Here is a 23,585-nt window from a genome sequence, read left to right on the forward strand (position 1 = left end):
CGCAGCCAATCGTCGCTCCGCATGCAAATCGCGGCCGAGTCCGGGCCAATGGGAAGGCGGAGGGGCGGGGAGGCGGCCCCCCCGTGGGACGGCGCGGAGGGCGGCGGGGGCCAATGAGGCGGCGAGGCGGGCGGGGCGCGCCCCGGAGGCGGGGACATGCAAATTTGGTTTGAAAAGAGGGCGGGAAATCCGAGTTTCGCGGGAGGCCCTTGGCGCGTAACCCGTCTCCTTTCCCTTCATTCATTGTCAGCAGCCGCCGCTTCCTGGAGCCATTTTCCAGCCGGCCCCACACAGCGGGAGCGGCCCCGCTCCATCCGCCGCATCTGCCCGCCCCGCCGCCTCCGTCCCCCCCCGGCGCCCCGCATCCTGCAGCCGGGGCCCCCCCGGCACCCGCAGCCCCCAGTATTTTGCGCGGGGCCTCGGCATCGAGGAGGAAAGGAGCTGGGAAGGCCGGGGGGGGAGGAGGGACGGGGGGGAGGAGGAGACGCGGCTGCGGGGACAGACCCGGAGGGAAGGATGAGAAGGGGACTCCAGCCTTCGGCCCCGGCAGCAGCGCCGCCGCCCGCGCCGTCCACGGAATCCAGAGCAGCCCCCGCCGGCTTCCCGGCCCGCTTTGCCGCCGGCACCTTCATCCAGATCCGCAGCACCGGCGCGGTGGCGGGGGCGCCCTGTGTTGTCTCCTCCTCCGCCGCCGCCGCTTCCCAGGCTCCCGGTGCCTTTGCCCCGGCGGCGGATGGGGGCCAGCCCGCTGGCAGCTCGCTGTACTGCACCCCCCACGGACCCGCCGGCAGGACGGCGCTGCTGCAGCCCGCTCTCGGCGGAGGCCGCCCCCCGGTAATTTTGTGTTTTCCCCCCTTCCCCGCGGGGAGGGTGAAGGGGACGGGGGGGGATCCCGCTGCCGGCCGGACCCGGGGGGCGGGCAGGCGCGGGGGGGAGGGCAGGAAAGGCGGAGGCAGCGCTTTGTTGCAATAAACTTTCCTGCCTCCTTCCCAACCCCCGCTGCCGGGTCTTATTGAAAAGGAGAAAAAAAAAAAAAAAATAAAAAAAAAGGGTGGGGGGGAAATAATAATCCCCCGCACGGATGCAAGAGCGAGCAGCCGGCGGCGGGGAAGGAGCCCGGTTCCCCCGGGGCGCGGGGCCGGGCCGGGCCGTGCCCCGCCGGTGTCTCCGCTTCACCCCCGGAGCCGCCGGTGACGTCTGGCACACGTGCGCGGAGGCCGCGGCTGTGACTGGGAGCCGGGGCGGGCGGGGAGGGGGACGCCGCTTCCTCCTCCTCCTCCTCCTCCTCCTCCTCCTCCTCCTCCCTCTGGCCTGGGACAGCCCGACCGCCGGCCGGCTGCCCCCGGCCCCCGCCGCTCTCCGAAATGCCCCTGCAGCAGGTCAGTGACTCGTGGGGCGGCGGCGAGCACCAGCGCTCCTCTCCCCACGCTTTAGAATTTACGCCCCCTCCTTAAAATTTACCGCCCCCCCCCAAAAAAAAAAAAAAAAAAATCCGCCTCCCCCACTCGTGGGGTTTTCTTTGTCCTCGCCGGTTTCGGGTGCGCGCTTGGCCCTCGTGGGCTCCGCCGAGTTGGAGAGTGGGGGAGGGCGCGGGGCATCCCCGCCGTGCGGGGGTCGTGGACGGCGGGAGGGGCTCACCTGCCCCCCCGGGCTCCACGGCCCCCGCCCGGCGGCGTGGGATTGCTAAACTCCTTCCCACCTCTCCCCTTCTCGCCCCGGTGCGCCCCTGCCAGGGCAAAAGGGGGTTTAACACCCCTTCCCCCCGCCCCCTTTTCCTCTTCTCTGCATCCAGTCGGTGACGGTCCAGGTATGGGATGGTGCTGTAATTCTGAAATATTTCTGGAAGAGCTTTGGGAGCATCTGGGAGGCCGGTGAGGATGGCATGAACTGCCTCTTGTGTGGGTTTTTGCAGGTGTTGGTTGCTGAGCTAGTGGTGGAAGTTTCAAGGCTCATCAAATCCCATCCAAAGCTTTTTCTAAAATTTTTTTTATTTTTTTTTTTCTTTTTACTTTCAAAATAAGCATCTTTGCTGTAGAAGAAATTTTATTTTTCTTTTGGTGCTCTTGGTCTTCAGCATATCCTAATAGTACTCAGTGTCAAGCAGGCTACTTCGGGCCACTTCGTAAATATTTGGCTGTCCTATGTGAAGGTTGATTCCTAGAAGGTGGTGGTAAGTGAATTCAAAGAGGAGCATATGTTACATGATGGTTCTGGGAGAAAAATTATACAGGCTTTTTTGGCTTTGTGGGAGGAATGTTGATGTCATAGGAACTCCTAAAATTTCTCATTAATGGGTCCTGTAAGACCTTCATGTATGATTTTAGTGGGGGGGTTGTTTGTTTGTTTGGTTGGGGTTTTTTTTGGGTTTGGGTTTTTTTTGGGTTTTTTTTTTTTTTTTTTGGTATGCTGCTCACCTCTCTAATGGAAGGAACTCCTGGCCTTAAAAACCTGGGAAGGCTTATTTCCACCTTAAGGGTTTGGAAGTGGGGAAAGTGATTTTGGCCTCTGCCTGCAAAAAAGTCCTCACGCAAGATGCGAGTTTGTTGTATACCCTCAGCCCCTGTATTAACTTTGGGGGAGAGATGTGGGATGGGGGAGGAAGAGTGTGGTCAGGCCAGCAGTATCTGCAGCCTCTGGCTGGCACCCTCCCAGGGCGATAAGCCATCTGTGGCACACACCAGGAAAGGGGCTGTGCATCCTGCTCTGCCCTGACAGCTGTGCTCATGTAAAGTGCCCTTCTCGGAGCTGTCTTCTGGCTTGCCGCAGACCCATCTTTTGGGAAGTCAGGCTGAAGGGCCCTAGTGCTCTGCCTTGTCTTTCTGTGCCACAGACTGCTTGGCAGGAACGCTATCTGGCCCTTTCTGGTCTGTGGCTTCCAGGTAGCTTTCCTCAAAAGTCATGGAGGATTTTCTGGGACTGGGAGGTGAGGATGTTCTGCCCTTGGTTCCTAGCAGAGCATGTTTGACAAACTAATGTTAGGGACTGGTAAGAGGAGTGAGAAAACTCTGGGTAACTGAGGCAGTGAGCTCAGGCAAGCAGCACCAATATAAATTTAGCTCTTGATTATTGAGTTGCAAGTTGCAAGATGGAGTCTGGGACCCCCAGCTGAAAACGAGGCCCTGCTATGCAAAAGACTTGTAGAGGTTAGTCTGAAAGTTGGCCAGCACACCTGCACTGGTTGGGATTATGAAAATACTCTTGCCTTGCAGATGTAACTGCACTGGCAACCAACCCATCACTTCCAAATATAAACTTTAGTATGACTGGAAAAGAGTCAGAACAGCAGTATAGTTTAGGCTGTGCAGGGAAGTGCTCAACTACATGAGCAAATGAAAAAGGTTCTTAGGCCCAAGTAAGCTGCTTCCCCTTGGAAATTTGTTAGTTATTTTATCTGTGGTTGTGTATGTGTAGCACTGCTGGGAAAGCCTTGGAAAGTGGCCTAGTCCATAACAACAGGCCTCTCCAGCTGAGGAGAATTTGCACACTCTTCCCAAGCAAGCGTCTCCATACACTGTCCAAAGCCAGTTCCTTGCTCTGTTGCCGCCTATCGTGGCAGCTCCTGTGGCTGAGGGTTGCTAACAGGGCCCTTGTACCCTGGAGAGCCCTGGCTCTGGGGGGCTGTGACCCAGCCTTCCTGCCCTTTCAACTTGAGGGGCTTCTGTAGGATTCCTGAGGAGTTAATAGGAAGTGTTACCAGGTGAATCTGAACCCCTGCTAGGCTTAAACACCAGCAGTAATGAAGAGTTAACCCTTGCAAAACAGCCATCAGCTTGTACCCCTTGGGAGAGCCTGAGCCTCTGGAGACAGGGTCAGTGGCAAAGGGCCAGTGGTCCTGCATCCTCCCTTGCTCTCCTGTGCCCTGCTGGGGGCTGGTGCCTTTTCCCTTCTGGAATCTCAGGCTTCCCAGGATGGAAAATTAACCCTGACCTAAATAAATAAAGGTTTTCTGCTGGGCAAGCAGGTTGAACCAGCTAATGGCAGGTCTGGGAAGTGCCAGGGACCATCAAGGGAAAGTGGTGGCCAGGGATATGGCACAGGAGTCATGACACCATGCTGTTTTAGTGTCAGTGAGTTTGTGAATTGAGTTGGATCCCCATGAGAAGGCAGGAAAAATTAATGTTTGATGAGGTACCCCGAAAGCATTCTTGCTGGTGTTGCCTTCTCACTTGGTGTGAGAAAGTCACTGCCATTTGCATTACCCTGTACTCTGAAATGGGGCTGCTATAAAAGCAAGCTGCTCAAAATGTTTCTAATTCAAATAGTGGAGAATTTCTTACTGTCTTTGGGTTATAAAGATAAGCCTTTAAGAAGAGGGCCATTTTCTTAGCCATGAGAAAATGCTTAAATGGAGACACCACCCACATGTTAAGTCCTTTTTAAAAGGGGCTAAATCCTCTTAACAACAATATCTTTAGAGAACTCCTGTGGCCTTTAGATGACATGAGCTGTGGAGAGGCTAGTTCGGCATACTTCAGAAGGGGGCAGGAGGATTTACATTTCCAAACTGAATACTTAGCACCTCTCATTTTTCTGGTGGTTTAGAAAGTACCTTTTCCTTCCTCCCTTCTCAGCAAGATGCAGCTGAAAAGGGAGAAAAATGGAGTAACCCACAGTCCTTTTTCCTGGGTGTTATGTAAAGGAGCAAGCCAAATAGAACATAAATAACGAACAAGGATTTAAGGTATGGAAGAAGAACATGTAAGTCAAATAAAGGAAACGGGCAGTTAGCTTAGTAGCTTTTCTTTCTTTTGCAGCAATGAAAAGGTTTGTATGTGAAGACACAGGTGTTTTCATATTCAGACCTGGTTTCTTTTGACCGATAGTTTGTGTTAGTAGAAATGAGTGTTAGTATGAGTCTGGGATCTTTGCTTTTTGAATAGCATTTAAGGGATTTCTTTGGTTCAAATCCCTCTTCTCCAGCAACATGCTGTTTCTGAGCCCAAGGAGGTACCACATGGTCCTTTGGATGCAGCCTTCTGAGGCAAGTTCAAAGAAGTATAAATCCTGTTTGCCCTAACCATGCTGACAAACATCTTGTGAAAAGTGGGCATCATAATAAAACCCTACAGGAGCAGCCTGTGGCTTGCTGATGGCTTCGCTATCCTCGTGCAGAGTCCAGCTGTGCTGGTGTGGCTCCATCTGCACCAGAACTCCTGAGTATGGTAGCCCCACCATGATAAGGGCTTTTGGCAGGGTTCCATGAACAGCTGAGCTGCTTAAAGGCTTTACTGTTGCTGGAAGGAGTAGGCTTGCTTGTCCCTCACTGTCTTCTCTGTGTCGTCTCTTTTGTTCTGCCTATGGCCAGACAGGGTTCTTCCCCTGCTACTGTGCCTGGGGAGCACCTGGCTGCGTGGACAGGTTGTTTTTTTGCTGCTTTAACAAGGTAGAAGAGCTGGGCCTGAGCACTGGGTCTGGCAGGCATCTTGGGCCCAAGATGGGTTGAGTGAGAAGAAGGAAGGAGACAGGAACTTGCCCATGCAGTGTTGCAGAGGTGTTAAATTGTCCCAGCAAGCCTCTGTTTTATGATGTTGGTCTTACTTGTTCTTTCTGTGAATTTATTTTCCTTGCACCACCAGTCTGCTTACCAAAAGCTGGGTAGGAGTCACTTTATGGCCTGTGTATTCTTCTGTAGAGGATGCCTCACCAGGTTGAGCAAATACAGGCATTTTGTTTCTCCTCATTTTATTCCAGGTATGTTGGTGCTGTTCTCTTAATTTTGTCTGTGTGCTCATCTGTGAGTATGTGCAAACATTTACAAGGAGAATCATCTTCGAATTTAGGAACAGCTGTATATTTTGCAAGATGAAGGGTTCCCCCATGGCTTCTCTGACTGTGACTGTGGCGAGTGTTTCAGTAAAGAACATGGGGGAGGAGGCTTGCACAGGAAAGCCCTTTGTGCTTCAAGAGAGCACTTTCTTGGTCAGGGGTTACAATGGTTTTATGGATACCAGTGGCCGGTGATTTTTGTGATCCCTGTTTGAATCTAGCTGTAGTTCTGAAGGTAGCAATGGGTAGTTGCTATTAGTAGTTACAAGTTCTGACCTTGTAGCAACAAGTTCCAGCCATGATTTAGCTATTTTGTATGAAAGGAAATAAACTATTTTCTTGCCTTTTTTTTTTGTTTGTTTTTTCTGCCTTGCTGTCAATAGTGCTCTTGGGTGATCCTAGATATTGTGATAGGGAAAAATGATTTTCTGATGTATGTTTCTCTGCACAGTTTATGATAAATTATCTTCTGTGCTCAGATGTCTTCTCCAAGCTGGAGTGTCAGACAATTCATTTCTCCTGAAATGAAAGCCATTAATGTAAAGATAAAGGTGTAATTTTATAAAGGAACCGCATGGGTGTGAAAACAAATGTGTCTGTAATTGTGAGATTTTACTTGTGAAACTTCTGTGGACTGGCAACTTTGAAAGATGTTTGGAACACATGGTAGACTCACTTTGCAGAGACGCACATTGTTTCATGAGGTCTTAACCTGGCCCTGGGGAGGGGAGCGGGAGGTGTGGGACAGAGGGGATGAGTAGGAATGGCTGCTGTGGGAATAGCTCGTTATGAGATGCAGGCTGCAAAAAGGAAGGTGAAGTAGCACCATTCCTCTTTGGAGCCCAGTCCTGTGCAGGCTAGCAGGCCTGGTGTGGTTGTGGGAGGGAAATTTCAGCCCATGCCTTGTGTTCAGAGCAGCAGGGATGATTGGTGCAGGTGAAATGAAGATGGGAGCTTTTCTTGATAGCTTCAAGTATGGTGTCTTTCAGGCTTCACTTCTGATGATGTCTGCTTGGCTGATGGCCGTGGCTCTAGTGGCAGTCTGGTCCTGGTGCTGGTGTGCAGGGGTGGGAAGGTGGCTCTGGCTTTAGTCCTGGTTTGTGGGGAAACTGCCTGCTAGGGATGACTCTGACTTTAGTTCCAGTGGGTTTCTTGCACCAGTGGTGGTAACAAAGATCCAGCCTGGCCCAGTGCAGGACTTCAGCAGATGGAAAGTTCTTAGAGTAACTAAATCTCCAGGTTTTGTAGTCTCTGCAAGTAATCTCATTTACAGCTGGCAGTGCTGTATATATATATATATATGTATATATGGAGGTAACTCATCTTTACAAATGACTAAGTTGGACTTCAGGCTTTTGTTTTGGCTGACAGGGTTAATCACTTCCTGCATTATTTTTCAAGACCAGGATTTTGTTTGTAGTTCTGTGGAAAAGAAACCCCTGTCATGTTCCCTGGGGGCAGTGGTGTGCAGTGGGAGGGGAGCTGCCCATGCCTCTGGGATGGGGCTGCTGCAGTGCTAGAGGTGCTGCTGGTGAGGTATTTGGATTCTATTTCAATTTCAGTTCTGTTTGAAGACAGGCTTGGCAAAATTGCCCAATTTATGACATCTTTAAAAAGGAACTATTTAACTTCTGTTTTCCTCAAGTAAGTTGGTCCAAAACCACACTTGGAAGTGCTATGCCTGGCATGGGTGTCTCTTGAAGTACTATGCTGTCTGCTTGGTAGTTGCTGCTATTTGCTGGATCTAGTGGCATTCATGGAGTTCTTAATGCCTTGTGAGCTCAACATGAGCTGTGGTAAATATTTGCATCTGCTAGCCCTGTAAAGGGAGAAGGCAGGAGCTTGACTAGGTGTTGATTAAGCCAGAGCTTAATGAAAATGGCCTCTGTTGTGTGGTAAGAGAGTACTACTTCATGGGTTTTAGCATCCCTTTTATACATACATGAATGCATAGCAATTGTGCTGGTAGCTGTTTGCAAACTGAGCTTGCTTAAGGTTAATGGTGTGTGTCATGAGTCTCCTGTCCCACTTTTGAATGTGAAGAGTTGTTGACCTGACCTGTGACAGTGTGAAAACTAACATGCTAACTCTGTCACTGCTGCACGTGCATGCCCTGCAGCTCTCAGGTGTTTTGTGCCCAAGCTCTTTGGCCTAGGACTAAGCTAGGAAAGCAAAGTGGAGCATTAAAGATCACCTTCTCAGAATCAGCTGGCATCTCTTCTGTGAGTGTGCTAAGTTATGTGGGCAAATATGGCTTTTCTTTATTCCTGTCTCTAAAAGTAAAACCAGTATCCCATTTCATTGCTTTCTTTGAGTAGAAGACTTAATTTGATCACCACCAACTACTTACAAGATTCTTCCAACTTGTATCTGGCTGCATTTAGGCAGAAGTTGCAGAAGTGTCCACTGCCTAAGGCTGGTGGCATATTCAGGTGCCTCACTGCAAGGGTCTAGAACTGATTTTTCAGAAGATATGGGCTGTTTCCTGTGATGTGCACTTGCAGTACTGCAGATGTTGAGTCCTTGGTATCTGGAACTTTATATGGACAAATTACTGTTAAAAGCAGAGGCTGCTATTATTTTTGCTTTCATTTCTTTATTTTTACAATGAAATTTTACTGTTCTGCCTCATAGACCTCATGAGCCACTAGTTATTTTGCAAAAATCTATGAAAACTTTTAAAAAACATGTAAAGAACTATTTTTGGTAAAAATAAGTTGTATTGGGAATCTGGACAAGAGATGTTTGCTTAGCCTTGGCTGCTTCAGCTCCAGCATTCCTGCCCCGAGCTGTGGTATGTCTGTTGGTTATGTATGCATAGATTCTTAAAGTAATTTTCATTAATGAACTTCTTGAAAGACATTCTAGTCTTAACCATGCTATTCTGGTTTGGGTTTTTTTTTGCTTGTTGTACAGCTGTTGGTTCAAAGGTTGCTGCATATTGCATAACTTAGTGCTAGAAAAGGGGGGTGGGGGAAGGAACTCATTGGCAAACTTCCTTCCTTGTTAATTAAGGTGACATTAAGTGTCTGGTTTAGGACTCAATGGTGCACACCATGCACTGCAAGAGTCTAATTCTTATATATCATGTCAAGCTCATTGGTCCACTCTACCAGTTCTCTCTGAATATAACTTTGTCTTAATTTTGGTTCTACCCGTTAGTTATAAAATCATACTAAAATTAGAGTGCAGTAACAGATACTTTTTTTTTTTTGCAAGCCACTGAATATGCACTGTAGGATTTTATATTTTTTACACATTTTAAAGTACAGATGTAATTTTAGAGTGAAATACTTTTCCATGGGGTGAGTGTACTATGCTGTCTAAAAACTTAGCTTTCAAATTTGCCTTTCAAATGTTTTTCAGAAACAAACTGACATGTAGACTTGTTTGCATCCCTTCTTCCTAGACCTTAAATTTAAGAGGTGTCATCTGGCAAATTTCAGGTCTGGAAGTAAAAACCTTATCTCTTGGCCCAGCAATTATATTGGTGCAGTCCATTGAGGCCAACAATAGGCTTTTGACTTTTTGGATGCTACCTGAGTGTAAGCAGCTAAGTATGTGAAAAGCACAAAATGATGCACAGAAGAGGTTCCATCCTGTACCATAGGTGGGATGGTGATCTGTGTGTTCCAGGTTGTCTACCATGGCTTAGGCTGGCTATTAGGAAAATGGTCTTCATCCAGAGGGTGGTTGGGCACTGGAAAAGGCTCTCCAGGGGACTGGTCACAGCACCAAGCCTGGCAGAGTTCAGGAAGCCTTTGGACAATGCTCTCAGGCACATGGTGTGGTTATTAGGGCTGTCCTCTGCAGAGCCAGGAATGGGACTCAGTGATCCTATGGGTCTGTTCCAACTCGGGCTTTTTCTATGATTATTAACAGATAATGGTTTTAAACTGGAATAGTTAGACTAGATATAAGACAGTTTCTACAGCAGAGCTAGTGAAACATTGGAATAGGTTGCTCAGACAGGTGATAGGTACCCATTCCTGTAAACATTCAAGGCTGGGTTGGATGGGGCTCTGAGCAACCTGATCTAATTAGATGTCAGTGCTCATTGCAGGGTGGTTGGACTAGATGACCTTTAAAGATCTCTTTCAACCCAAGCTATTCCATGATTCTGTAGGAAAATACATGCTCTAAGGAGCAGATCTGAAGGGTTTGCTGCATTCTCTGAGCTCTTCTGTAATGGAAACTGGGCTTTCCTTCACCTTCTGCTTGGGTGTTTTTAACATCTGCCGTTTTTAAAGTCATTTTCCTACCAGGAACGCTAGAAATGGAATTATATGGAATTATAATGTCTTGAGCGATGCTAGTAACCTAATAGTGCCTTCAGTACTTGTTTTCTTGTGCTGCTAATTCTGGAATTAAATGGCAATTACCATGTATATATGCTAGTGCTATTTTGCCTTGCCAGCGTTGTGTTTTTAGACAGTGTTGGTCCCACACATTGACAGTCAGTTTTTTGTCCCCATACAGTAAGCTAGTTCACACTTTGTCTAATGTCTTCGCATAGCGGGAATTGATGTTGGTTACAGCTCTCACAGAAGGCTTTTGTGTGGTGATATCTGAAAGCTGTCTTGTTGGAGCTTTTATCAAGGCTATTGCAATGAGGCCATTATCCCCGCTCATGGAAAACATAGATATTCGTAGAAATTTTTATAGCAAAGCTTGGTAAGTGTCATGCTGGGACAGAACGACAATGCTGGAGCGGTACAGAAATAATTCCGGAGGCGGCAGCCGTGCCGTGGCGGGGACTTATCTGTCCTTGCAGACTTGGGGACAGGGTGGGAAGGGAACCCCGCACGGGGCAGACGGAGGGTGGTGATCAGAGCTATCGTGGGCACAAATAATCCTGGCCGTCGGCTCAACGGAATAAAGTTTTAATTTTCATGGTAAGAGTTTTATTGAGTGGCTCTAAGTAACCCAGATCTGAATTGCCGTATAATGCTTCTGCACCTTGTACTTTTTGGGGTGGGTTGTTTTTTTTGCTTTCAGCTGGGCGGTATCTGTGACCAAAAAGTGTCTCTGGAAGAGTTATGTAAAACTGCAAGTTGGCAGAGAGGAAGCTGAAACTTCACAACCCGGTTGTAGTACCCTTAAGCGCAAAATTCTTTAAGCAAGTAAAAAAGAAAACTTACTACTTGAAGTGGGTGCAGGGAAGGCTTTAAAAATTATAATAGCATTTTCACTGGCTTCTTTGTCTCAACAGTGCGTATTTCACTGGGTTTATTCTTTCCCTCAGGAATTAGGGGTTAGACAAAGCTTTTTTTTTTTTTTCTTTTCTTTTTTTTTTTTTTTTTTTTTTTTTTTTAAATGCAGTGTCCTGAAAGCATAAGCAAGTTGCTCATTTTCTTTCTCTGGTTCTTAATCATAAGAGCTGCCTTGATGATTTTTCCCACCTCAAATTAGCAGTTTATTTATAACATGCTAATGTTCTGCATGCCCCTCGGTATTACTTTTCTGTCATGCTGAGCTGAGAATTGTTCTCTCGAAAACTGACACTGCAAAGATGACATAAAAGAACACGAGAAATTGCCTGTGATAGACAAACATTCAGGTGGCTCTTGGTATGACTTTGATTCACGCTTTCTATAAAATCATTTACATTTCCTTCCTGATTTCTATTGCTAGTCACATTCGTGTTGCTTGGTTTTCTTTTTGCTTACCAAAAATAAAGAAAAATGCAGACCGTTGGCTTTTGGCACTCTTGTTACCCTTTCGTTCCTGCTGGCAATCTCCTCTGTGATCGTCTTCCACGCAGTGTCACCAGCTGCCTTCTTGGATTTCAGGCAGGGGAATGAGGAACTTCAGGGGGTGTTTCCCCTTTCCTGCAGGGTGCCTGTGGGAAGCCTCTTCCAGATCTAGGGGGTTAGCACATCCTTGCCAGTGGTCCTTCACTTCAGCTGCTCTGCAGAAAGACAGGGGAGCATTCAAAGCCCACACGGTTCAATGTAGGGTGTCTTGTGCATGGAAAAGCAAAGGGCAAAATAAAAACACATCCCATGAATTTCTGTACTTGGAGCCATGTGCTTTGTAGGTGTTTACAAGATAGATGGCAAAGAAAAACACAAGATCATTTGTCAGCCTCCAGCGCCGTTATGACCTGTTCATCTGTAAAGATGCTCTTCATGTTGCTGCTGGTCTTGGCGCACTGAAGTCCTTCCTTATTCTTGTCTTGGTAGCATCGTGTTTGCTGAATATGTGGGAAGTGAACGCAACAGTAGTGAACAGGTTGTGTGCAGTTGGCTGGATATTAAACTTAGGTACAGCCTTCTGTGGGCAGAATTAAGTTAGTAGCTACAAAGGAAATTTTTTTGCGATATTTGTATTTTAGGGGGACAGAAACCCCTTTTTCTATGAAAGGGAATGTGTAGGGAATTCCAGAGACTGGCATATTTAATTTAGAGGAGAAAAAAAAAAGAGAAAAAAGAAAAGGAGGCAAATCCCCCTTATTCAGAGCCATATGTTCAAGATACTATCCTTAGTGTGATTTATTTGCTTCAGAATTAGGAAAGAGGGTTGCTGGGAAAAGTAAGATGCATTTACTTCTTTCACCTAAAGGAATTTTATAAGGGTGATTACAATCTCCCTCCTTTCTCCCTCTTTCCTAGTCCTAGAGAATAATCAATTTAGTGGTAAGACAGAGCAAGCAAAAATGTGATTGTTCTCATCTGCAATGCAGAGACTAAGATGGACTCATTTCTCTAAGGCCAAAATCAGGTCTTTCTGTTTTGAAGTGAATCAAGAGTTATTATGTCTTCAGTAAGAAAGGATCAGAATTTCAGTATTTTCTTTCCCCTTAAGATTTGTGCAGTTTTGGGAGGTTTTTGACTACCCTTTCACTCTTTTGATGGCCTGAATGCCAATTTCAACCTACTTCCTCCAAGTTGGGGAAGCAGCATCAGTTGTGTTAGACAGGGATTATATCTGTTCTAAGTACTTCATATGAAGTGGAGAAATGTGGATTTCCCAGCTGTTTAAAAAGCTCAGTTGCCTCAGCATGTGAAGAGCAGGTCCCAAACTCTGCTCAGCCAGCAGCAGAGAAGGGGGGAATTGCCTTCAGACCTTGCAGGAAGAAAACTTGTGGCATCTGTGAGGTGCTATAGCATATCTAGCTAAAAATATCAGATACTTGAGCTTGCCTTATTGACCTGTTGGATGGCAATACCATTTGAAATGGAAAAAGCCAACAGATCTGGAACTTTGTGTAATAGTGCAATGATGTAAGAGGGGTGGCATAAAGATCCCAGCAAATGTACTTGCCCACCAAAGCTATCCCGGCTTTCCCACTGAATGTGCAAGCGTGGCATGCCTAGGAGATTAGGAATAGCCTGCCTGCCTGTATTGGTCCTGGAAGGTTTGTTTTCCTCCTCTAAAGCTGATGTCAGATTCTTTGTCCTGATTCAGCCCTGTCTTTTTGGTTAGTGTTGATCAAATCATATGAAAATGTATTGTTCCTTTTTCTGCAGAGTAATGCTGAATGCCTTCTAGAAGTACTTCACCTCTCCCTGAGAGATGATGCTTTTTGTCCTCAATGTTGCTCTGCCTCATCTTTGAGTGCCTCTCTATGACTGTGTGGGCAGGATCCCCAGCATGGAGCAGGTGCAGTGATCTTCCCAGCCAGAACCTTGAATTAAAAGTATTGTCTTAATGGGAAGGTACATTTTAACTGTCTTACAAGCATCTCCTGTAGCGTGATGAAATTGCATCAGTATTTTCACTAAGTGTTTTTATCCAGAATATCAGTTTCATCAAAGTGATTTTTTTAAGTTCATTGTTAAGATCTTTAATCTTAGAAGGCAGGCCAGCAAGGTGATTCAGGTAAAGAGCCTTTTAGGGTCACAATATGGAAATTTTTCAGCCTAACAAGGGAAGGTGGCGGTTTGAGCACATGCCAGTTTGCCTTTCCAGAGCTGTGATACAGCTGAACCACAGTGGAAATCTGGAACCGTAACAACACTGCTTATAGGAAGTTTGACTCCCTGCATTTAACCACAAATGTGGTCAATGTTAGGAGAAGCAATAGCAGAGGAGAAGAAAGGTGGTGGTATTTGATTAGCTTTTTTCTCCTTGTTTTCTGCTGTGAGGAAAGAGTGATAATATTATTAACTGATGGTTCCAGTTTCTTTCTTGTTAAACTTTGAGGATACTGTATAAGGGTAGATACAATAAGACTTGCTTTCAGCATTTTAATTCAGTAGTCACATGCTGTTGAGCAAGTTGTGCTGCTTGGTAAACTGTTGGGTATATCTGAAGACAATAACATGGAGAAGAGGATTAAATACCATGTCAAGATCCTTCAGGTGGTCACTAGCTTCATGCAGGGATTGAAATGCAAAGTGGTTCAGTCATGATGGGTTTCTGCAGGAGGTTATTGAGGGATAGAGGTTTTCCCGTTGGTCCTCACCATCATGCCCTAGACCAACATGCTGTATTCATTCAGTTCAGCAGCACAAGAATGGCTGTCTGTCTTGGACACTAAAATATCCTGCTGTTTCCTATCTGCACGTTCTTGGAAATGAAATGTAATCCTCTCATAGGCAGAATAGCCTTAATTGCCTCATGGGATAGGAAAGAAAGGATGATTTGGGAACTAGGTCTGTGCTAGTAGAAGTGCTTCCTGTAACAGAGGGGATTTCCTGGGACAATCCTGGGACACCCTTTGCGGATGTGGTTTCACAGTCACCTTGCAGCGATCCAAATTGGTGCCACCACAAATAGGGTCATGCTGCACTCCCTCCCTCCCTCCCTCCCTGCTTTGGTGCCTGCCCTCGTACCTCTGTGCTTGTCAGACTGGGGGCTGCTCCAGCTGAAAGCTAACACTGGCCAAGTGATTAGTTTTCAGCACAGGGAGCTTCCTGGCCCAGCCGGCCGCGTGGTTAGGGTGGAGGAGGCTGGCAGAGGCTGCCCCCAGCCGTGCCCTCTCCCCGTACGGGGATGCTTGCTTGGAGTGGCAGCAGACCAAGAGCCTCACTCTGTGTGTGACCTCAGCATCTTCTGGAAGCCAGTGGAGTTGTGCGGAACGAAACCCTAACAGATGGCTCTGCAAAGAAATAGGCAGCTTTTGTGCCGCTATTCACTGCTTGGGTTACCGAGGGCGTGCAGCTGCCGCAGCCCGGCCGGCAGAGCCCAAGGGCTGGAGGGAGCTCCACGTTCTCCCCATCTCCAGCTTTGAAGGGCTTGGGGGCAGTATAGCGGGCTTGTGAGCACATGGAGGAGTAACTATGGCTGGAAACAACTTCTGTTCATGGAGGAAAGCCTTATGTGCTTAAACTAGGAATGTGCTCAGTGCTTCTTTGCACCATGCCTTGGGCACTTGTCTTCCAGCCCCTGACCGAGGCTCCCAGGCTACGTGTAATTTAATTACAGTCTGATGGCTGGCACTGAAGTAGGAGAAGATATAAATGTAATTTGTGCCTAGAAGTTATGTATGTAGTGAGCTTGCAATACTGGAGGCCTTCTTGGCAATCACTATCACAATCAGGATATACCTCCAGAGGAAAGACTGGCTGTGCTGCTCTGGCAGGTACAGTCTCACAGCTACAGCTCTAAACAGGGCTTTAGTGCGACTGATTGTTAATAGGTGAAAGTAAAGGACTTGTGGTCTTGCATGAAAGATCACAAAATCCTCAGAGGTAATGTTTGGCTTTTACAATCAGCAGCTGCAGCAACTGAGGGTCTAGTTAGCTTATGGAGGTGGGAAGGCTCATAGGGCTTCTGGTCAGATGGGTGATAGTGAATGCCAGTCACATGTGAAGTTGGCCAAGGAAGGCTGAGGTTCACGAATGCACTTATAGCGAAGTCTCCTTTCTGTCCCTCAAACGGCAAGGTGGAGCCAACCTGTGTGGCAGTGAGAGCACCCAGTGCCCTGCTTATTCCATGCTACAGCAGAATTCTGCCTTTGTGACCAGAATATACTGCTGAATTTCAGCTTTTGCATAAAAGAGGTTGTATCATTGTTATTGTAAGTAAACCTCTACAAACAAACTACACTACAAACAAACCTCCACTACAAACTCAACCAGTGCGGAACTAACTCTGGAGACAGCCTGTAACTCACAGGGCTGGGAAATAAGAGTTTCACTTTAATCTGTTGTCTGATTTCAAACATAACTATTTTGTTATTGATTACTTGTGAAAAAGGTCTGATGTGTTTTATCTTGCAATCCTTACACATGCTTCCCACTGCCAGTAGCCTTAATTCTCCTCTCAGCAGCTGCCAAAATTTCCATCTTTCTCCCAATACTTTCTTTAGCACCATTGTGCATTGAAACTCTTGCAGGATAGCAATATGGGAAAGCTGTGTAGCATTCCTGTTTATCTTGGAAGTCAATGTTTTACACAAGGAGCACTGTAACTCTGCCATATTTACGTTCTTGTATTTAATTCAATAAAATGTATTTACCTGAAGTGGACACGAAATTTCCAGTTTGCGGAGGAAAGCGTAGGACCAGGCTGCAGAACTCGTTCCAAGTCAGGACAGAGTGCATGAGGGCTCCTTGCCAGTGCAAAGCGTGGGAGGAAAGCCGGGAGTAAGACGACTCTTGCTGCTATCATCAGCAGGCGCCTGTTGAAAGGGTAGGAGTTATGGATGTCAAGGCAAGACAACAGGTTTTTGTGTTTTCTTGAATTTTAGACTTCCAAGACAAAGCGATGACTGGCAAAGCAGGTTTTGTCCAAGACTGTCTTTGCTTTAGCTTGGATAAGAACTTGCAGTCTCAGATAGTGAGATGTAGTCAAGTTTTCTGGGGTAATCTTAGCTTTACAGTTTGATTACAGTTTGGAATTAGGGTTGGGAAAACAATTAGTGTAGAAAATGAAGGTTTCTATGGGAATCTCTCACGCTTAAGGATTTTTAGCAATCTAGCAAGCCTATGGGCTGGTGTTGGCTTCCCACGGCTGCCTCAAGTTACCTTACCTTAAGAGAAGAAAGCTGTCCTCCTTCTTATCCATATATTGTTGAGAGAGGGCATCGTCCACAAGCTATTTTTATTCCTATTCCTTTCCATAATTATATGTAGCTTTTATAAATCTGTCTGCATGAAGAGCTCTCGTGTACTTTTGAAGGGCTTATTTGATCTAAATTTAAGGCTGTCTCATGTCCAGTTGTGAAACTTGCTATTTTAGTTCGCCCTACCTACAGCTTTTACTAAAACAAGAGGAAAAGGATGAAGAGGAGAGACTGAAAAGTGTGTGTGAGAGGAGGGAAAGATGACTCATAAGTGGGACTGCATTTGAAAATGTAAAGGATCAAGGTGTACTGATCATAAGAGAGAAAGTTGTGGCTTCTGTGATGAAGGCACAATTAAACCATGTGGTCATCTATCTTCCAAACAGATTAGGGTATGTTTGGGGAGGAATCCATGGGCCTGAACTGGGTAGATAGATTTCTTCTCTCTTCAAAGTTATTTAAAGAAAGGAATTTTTAGTGCAGCCTTTAATAGGTGATATTTTAGTGCTAGATTCCACTGGAAGACTTCCCCAGGCTTCTGGAAAATCCCATTTAGCTGTCCTTTGCCTACAGGATATTTCTAATAGCTGCATGGTTGTACAGCGGGACAGGTAGCAGAAAGGGAAAGAGGGGGAAGACCACAGTACAAGAAGCCAAATGGACTTTCTCTGAACTTTAGGCTACAATGAATAGAAATTAAAGCTCATGAATAGATGCACAGATTTCTGCTTTCAATCCAGGTGTTCTCTTTTACACCTCTGCTAATGTTTTGCTCCTCCAGCCTTGTGCCAGTGCCCATAAAATTTCCAGAATATTTGGGATGGCCAGTAGTCTTGAAATTAACCTTACTGTTGGGTTTAAGTAGTGTGCAATTATGAGGATGGAGTTCTTCTGTATACAGCACTGCAAAGAGTGCCTGTGGTATTTCCAAAAGCGTTTACCAGCAGTATCCCACAGCCAGCTCTTCCTACCTTCACCCTTCTTCTCCTGCTGAAAGCTAGAAGTTAACAAAGGTACAACTGTCCAACATATGAATGAGGCTGATAGAAAATGTGTTTAATTTTGTAAAGCATTTTGATTAACAAAAGTAACTGTCAATATGAAATTGGTTTAAAAAAATTGGCTAAGTAACAGGGAAAGAGTCCTTTTGATTGATTCCAGTGAGTATTTGCACTAATCCCAATACTAATGGAGTGCTTTCATCATTGTTGCAGAAGTAAACAAAAAAACTGTTACTGATAGTGATTGCCAGCAGAATAGTAAATGATAATGGAACTCTCACAACTTGCTCTGTAGGCACATTCAGACACACTGTGTCTTTAATAGGGCGAGAGGCAAAGTTGTGTGCCAGAGCACAGGGAATGCAAGCCATGCCTTATGAAAGGGGGCCTGTATCCTGGAAAGCACCACTTCTCAGAAGTCTGTAGTGGACAGTCAACTGCACACCAGCTTCCAGCACAGCGCTGAGAGGTGATGGAACTGAGGCTTGCATCCTGGCATGTACAAAAAATCGATTAAGAGTGGGGTTACTTTTGCCTCAGTCAACAGTTTTGGTGTGACTGACACCTAAAATACCATGTGATTCTGTACAATGTTTATAAGGGAAAGATCTTGAAATTAGGAGATGCTGTTAAATAGGGCAGCATGAATTATTTGAGGTTGGAAGAAAATGCTCTTCAGTGCAACTTAAGCAATATTTTGCTTGTGAAATTAATATTAATGACTGACTTCACTGATAGGAGATTCAGAGTCAGGGGTGGTAGTTGATACAGCTGATGGGTGCACTGCTGTCCAGAGGGACTTTGATGGGCTTGAGAAAGGGGCTCAAGCCCTTCAAGGAACCCCTTGGAGTTCAGCAAAAGGAAGTACAAAGTCCTGCCTCTGCAGAGGAATAATTCCAGGTACCAGAACAGGCTGGGACAAACCTGCTGTAAGTCAGCTCTGCAGAGTGAGACAATCCTTTCCCTCCGCTCAGCCCTGGTGAGACACAGCTGACATGCTGGCTTCAGTTCTGGGCTCCCCATTATGAGAGGACATGGACATAGGTGAACAGGTCCAGTGAGGGACTGTGACAGTGGTTAGAGGCTCAGAGCATCTCATATATAAGAATAGGCTGAGAGAGCTGGGTCTGTTGAGCCTTGAGGTGGTTAAACACATGATGGGAGAGAGTAAAAAAAATGGAGCCAGGCTGTTCCCAGCGGTGTCCAGCGACAGGATAAAAGCCAATGGGCAATAATTGAAATGAAGAAAGGCCATTTAAACAGAAGATTATACAGCATCCTGGTATGCTGGAACAGGTCTCTTAGGCTGTGGAGTTGTATTCACTGGCCATATTAAAAACCCAACTGAATACAGCCCTGAGCATCCTGTTCTAGTTGCCTTCTCTTTGAGCAGTGGCAGGTGGACTAGATGATCTCCAGAGGTGCTTTCTCACCTCAGCCACTTTCTGAGATGATTCCGGTGTTAAAGGACTTATTAAATTGTTGAACTTGAGCACATCGAGAATTTAATATTGAAAGCTTAAACAATGCAAACTCAAAGTGGAAATTAGATTTTATTTTAAGTGAGAGAAAAATAATGTTTATGCCTTCAAGTTCTGACACAATGACTGTTTTGCTGTAATTTCTCTGTAGAGTTATGCTCTGTAATTTCAACTCTGAACAGCCTTGAAGTTAGCAAATCCTTCTACTTGCTTTTTGGTAGGAGCAACTGTGTTCGTGTTACTTCCTGACAGGTGCTTGTTCATTTCATTTTCATAACAAAGATTCTAAAATTGCATTCTTATCCTTGGCTACAATAGCACAGCAACTAGGGTCTGTGATATGTAGGAGGTCATATTAGAAAGTCAGATTCTTTTCTTTCATCAAAGTGTAGATTAGAGAGAAAAATGCAAATTCACTTCATTTTAAAATTTGAGACTTTAGGGTGCTACTAATTTTTCCGGAGAAGTCATCTCAAGATGTTTAGTTTAGGAAATACATTGTAAAGAAGACAAAGTAGAAGGGACAGATCGTGTCTGGTGTGGGTCAGGTTTCATGTAGATTCAAGTCCTTGCCTGGCTGTATGACTGAAGATTCTCTGCTTCACCAAAGCCAAAAGTGATAACTTTTTGAAAATATCGTATATAATCTGAGAAAGAGCAGCAACTTTAATGTCTTTTCCCCTAGAAATTAATTGCCTGTGGCTCCCTGGAAAACCATCTGTTTTCGTTGTTGTCTTGTAAAAATTAGGCTGTCACATCAGTTGTTTTAGATTGTTCTGTGCATGACAGAATTTTCCTAAATGTGAAGAAGAAAATTATATAGTCTACCAACACTCATTCACTTCACTTAAGGCCTGCTGCCATCTTGTAATTTTTTTTTTATTCCCTCTCTGTCAATGAGAATAAGTAAAACTTCCCTGTTTGAAATCAGTTTGTCATCATTTTGCCAGCACTCTCAGGTTGTTCTGCTCCATGGTGGGGCTGATGGATTGATAAAATACTGCCAAGGTAGAATGTGCAGTTGTTCTTTGTGACATTACACAGCATTTAAAACATCAGGAACTTGGCTATCTCTGTGCCATTTCAGCTGCGTAAACTGTTGCCAAACTGACCTGTGCAATAAAAGTAAATGCAGCAGCTGCCTACCTTGATGTGGGGAGGGAGGAAGTCATCAGTTTCTAGAGTTTAGCAACCCAGGCTAGGTGAAAACCAAGTTCAGTTTGTAGTCAAAGAAATGTGCTTTGAAGAGAAGCCTTCTGATGGCAGTACCAGCTCCAGATCTGGGGTGGAGGAGGCTGTCAGCCATAACTGGTCTTTAGGTCCCTGTTATCTGTGATTCTCTCCCTTGGCCTCTTCTTGTAATCTTTTATCTATTTCTGCAACTTTCTGCTAATCTGGAGTCTCCTTTCTGACTGCTTCTAGGAATAGCTGCTTTTTGTAAACTGTGTTTTCCTGTTTCTTGGGCACTTATTTTTGTTACTCTGAGCTCTGGTATGTGGAAGAGGTTATTGTGTTAACTTCATCAAGGTTATGTAAGGATTTTTTTTTATGCAATGCTGGTAATTTAATTTTTGAAACTATACTTTGCAAATGATAAATCAATCTGTTGTGCAAGGTCAGCATTATAGTTACTTGTAGGTGCAAAAATAGCTTATCAGGGTTAATCTGTTTGAGCAATATTGAGACTTCCCTAAAGTGGACTAGTACTCTCATAATTTACACAATGCACAGCACTATCCTGTATTGCAGTAAATGCTTAGGAACCCATGTTATTTCTCTTTGTCTGATTCTGTAAATGCAAATCGTTGCATCTCACCTTGGTCTTCTGAATGTTTTTTGTCAACTTGCACAGTGACCTTTGAAAACTAGATAATATTTTTATCACACTAAATGGATTCAAAGTCCATTTATTACTTTTGGGGAATCCTGCTGTATGCTTTTATGCTTGGGGGAACTGGGTTAAGATAATACTTCAAAATAAAAAGTTTTGCTACCTCAGATCTGATTTCTCATTACTAATCACATTAATTGATAAAGTAGATAGATGTAAGAGCCATTGTACCTCAGGCAATGAATTAAAAATATGGAGTCAAGATAGGTGTTGGCCTTTTTTAAGGAAGGATTCACCTGCTTTGGAGATGGGAATACAATACTAATGCTCATGTGCACCTGAGTATTTTAAAACTTTCTACCTTATAGTTTGTAGCTCTCTGCTGTAGTTTCTGAATTGTTTAAATACATATTCTTTTTGCCATTAATTTTTGAAAGAATGTACATTAATTTTGTTGATTCCCTGTGAATCACCTCTCAGTGAGTGAAGTGATGCAGTCCCTTGGCACTGCTCTGGTATAACTTGGTATGGATATTTTGTATGGAGTACAGGAAGGTTTGGGGTGCTAGGGTGGACATCACAAACCACAAACATATGTAGACATGAAAACTTGCAATCCAGGAACTTCATTTGTGAAATTCCACAGATATTGTCCTTTCTTGTACATACCCTGTGTTCAAGGAAAACAAAGCTCAAGATGCTGTGGCTTAGGCAGGCAGTTTAGTGAGAGAACTTTGTAAAGCAAGCCCAATCTTGCACCATTACAGAGCACCTACACTGAGATAGTTCTGCTGTGGCTTTGTGATTGCGCCTCTTCTCACTTTTCACTTTGTATGTATCCAGTCTAATTAATTACATCTTCCTAGAGAGGTTTATCACAATATTCTGTATGTTTTGTAAGTGAGGAATAACACTTTTCCTGATTCCTGTGTCAATATATTTATATGCTTGGAATGCTGCTACTAATTTTTAACCTGTTTATCTAGTGTTCCATGGCATTTACTGGAATTTCCTACAAGGAAGTTCATCTTATTATATTCTCCAGCTCTGTGTCCTTCCTCCCTCAATCTCAGGGCTTGTTTGTTTAATAGACAATTTGGCAGACAACTGACAGTGTTTGAAAGTTTTTGTTTTCTAAGTAGCTGTGCTAATTTCCACACATAAAGTGAAAGCCACTCAGTGAAACAAATCCAATTGCAATCTTATTTTGAAGTTAATGACTTTTAAAATAAAAAATAATCCTTAAATACAAAAGACAAAAATAGCTCTAGGATGTATTTTGAGACCGATTTGCTTTGCAATGGATTTTCTTTGGGATCAACCATAAAATGATAGGAGAGATTTCTTTCCCTTGGTCCAGTTTGACTTTAGCCTTGCTAGTCAGGAGGCTGAAAGTCTCCTGAAGGGCTGAAACACTGCAAGTAGCTCTGAAGCCACACAGAGGTGTAGTGCCCTATCATACACCATGTGAATTGAACTATCACTTCCTTATTTGGCTTACTTTGATCTCAATGTGTAACTTAAGAAGTGGACCCGTGTTGGTGTTACATATAAATGCAATATAAAGAAATTACACTGAGAAGTCTCTTATATGGCTGGTCTGCTGTCACATCTTGTCCCCTCTCTGTTTGTGTCTCATCGTGTTCTCCACCCACCACTAGCTGCTTGCCGTGAGTTTGCAAGTTCAGCATCAGGCCCGTTCTGTGACAATCTTGTTTTCTTCAAAGGATGTGCACAGTGAGAAATCACTGATGTGAACCACAACTGAAAATCCCCGAGCTTTACTCTGGGGGCAGCAGCCTTGCCGAGGTGGTGTCTTTGGGAATGGGGTAGGCAAATGGGCTGCTAGCTTTGACACTGGTTTATAGGATGAGGCTGGTGTTAGAGCCTAGTAGCGACCAGGGAATGGGAGGGAAACAATCCTGCTGCATCCAGACACACCCCCAAAAATCTGTGGTCAGGATTCCACACCCCAGATGTTGGTTTGTCTGGCCGCGCTTCTGCATGTGAGGGTTGGCTGTTTGTCTTTACATTTTCAGGAAGTTTCGTCTCCACGGTTTCCACCTTAACCCAGCAGGTGCAGCTCAGCCCCTGGCAGCTGTTGGGATGACGGGGTTGCATGAAGGTGTTTCAGGACTGCCCAGAGACACACTCGCTCCTCACCTTGGGCAGTGTAGCAGTTGAGATGAAAACTGGGTGCAGTTTCCTGAGTTTTCATATTTCAACATGAAGTGATAACTGGAGCTTTCAACCTTAGTACAGTGCAAAGCCATTGCTTCCAGTAAGAAGTAATGGTTTCGTATTTGGTGGAAAAACTGCAATAAGAAAGATCTCAGATGATTCATTTCCTATACAGCATAGGTGTAATTCTCTCGGTTTGAGGCCAGAAACGTGGCTTATGCTTTGGTTTATGTCTTGCACAACCGTAATGTCCTTCCTCTTTTAGTGCAAAGAAAATATGAAATACTGCAGCAGAGCAGGAAAACAAGATAAGCTGCACGTTTTGCCACTGCCTACTATGCTGAGTACAGTTCTGTTGGGGTGTGGGGCTG

General features: G+C 45.1%; 1 protein-coding gene across 2 annotated transcripts in view; it reads left to right on the forward strand.

The window, feature by feature from the left end:
- Nucleotides 1-352: 352 nt before the first annotated feature.
- The window catches only part of E2F3 (E2F transcription factor 3), a 42,079-nt gene continuing 18,846 nt past the window's right edge, over nt 353-23,585 (forward strand). For both annotated transcript variants that reach the window (XM_088055311.1, XM_088055317.1), the window contains exon 1: nt 353-834. In XM_088055311.1, the coding sequence (XP_087911437.1) occupies nt 517-834 (318 nt within the window). In that variant the 5' untranslated portion in view covers nt 353-516. The remainder of the gene's footprint in view (nt 835-23,585) is intronic.

The sequence above is a fragment of the Pseudopodoces humilis genome, chromosome 1 (assembly GCF_049639895.1).
Source record: "Pseudopodoces humilis isolate 2021_Gansu_Grassland_sample_001 chromosome 1, ASM4963989v1, whole genome shotgun sequence".
Taxonomy (NCBI): Eukaryota; Metazoa; Chordata; class Aves; order Passeriformes; family Paridae; genus Pseudopodoces; species Pseudopodoces humilis.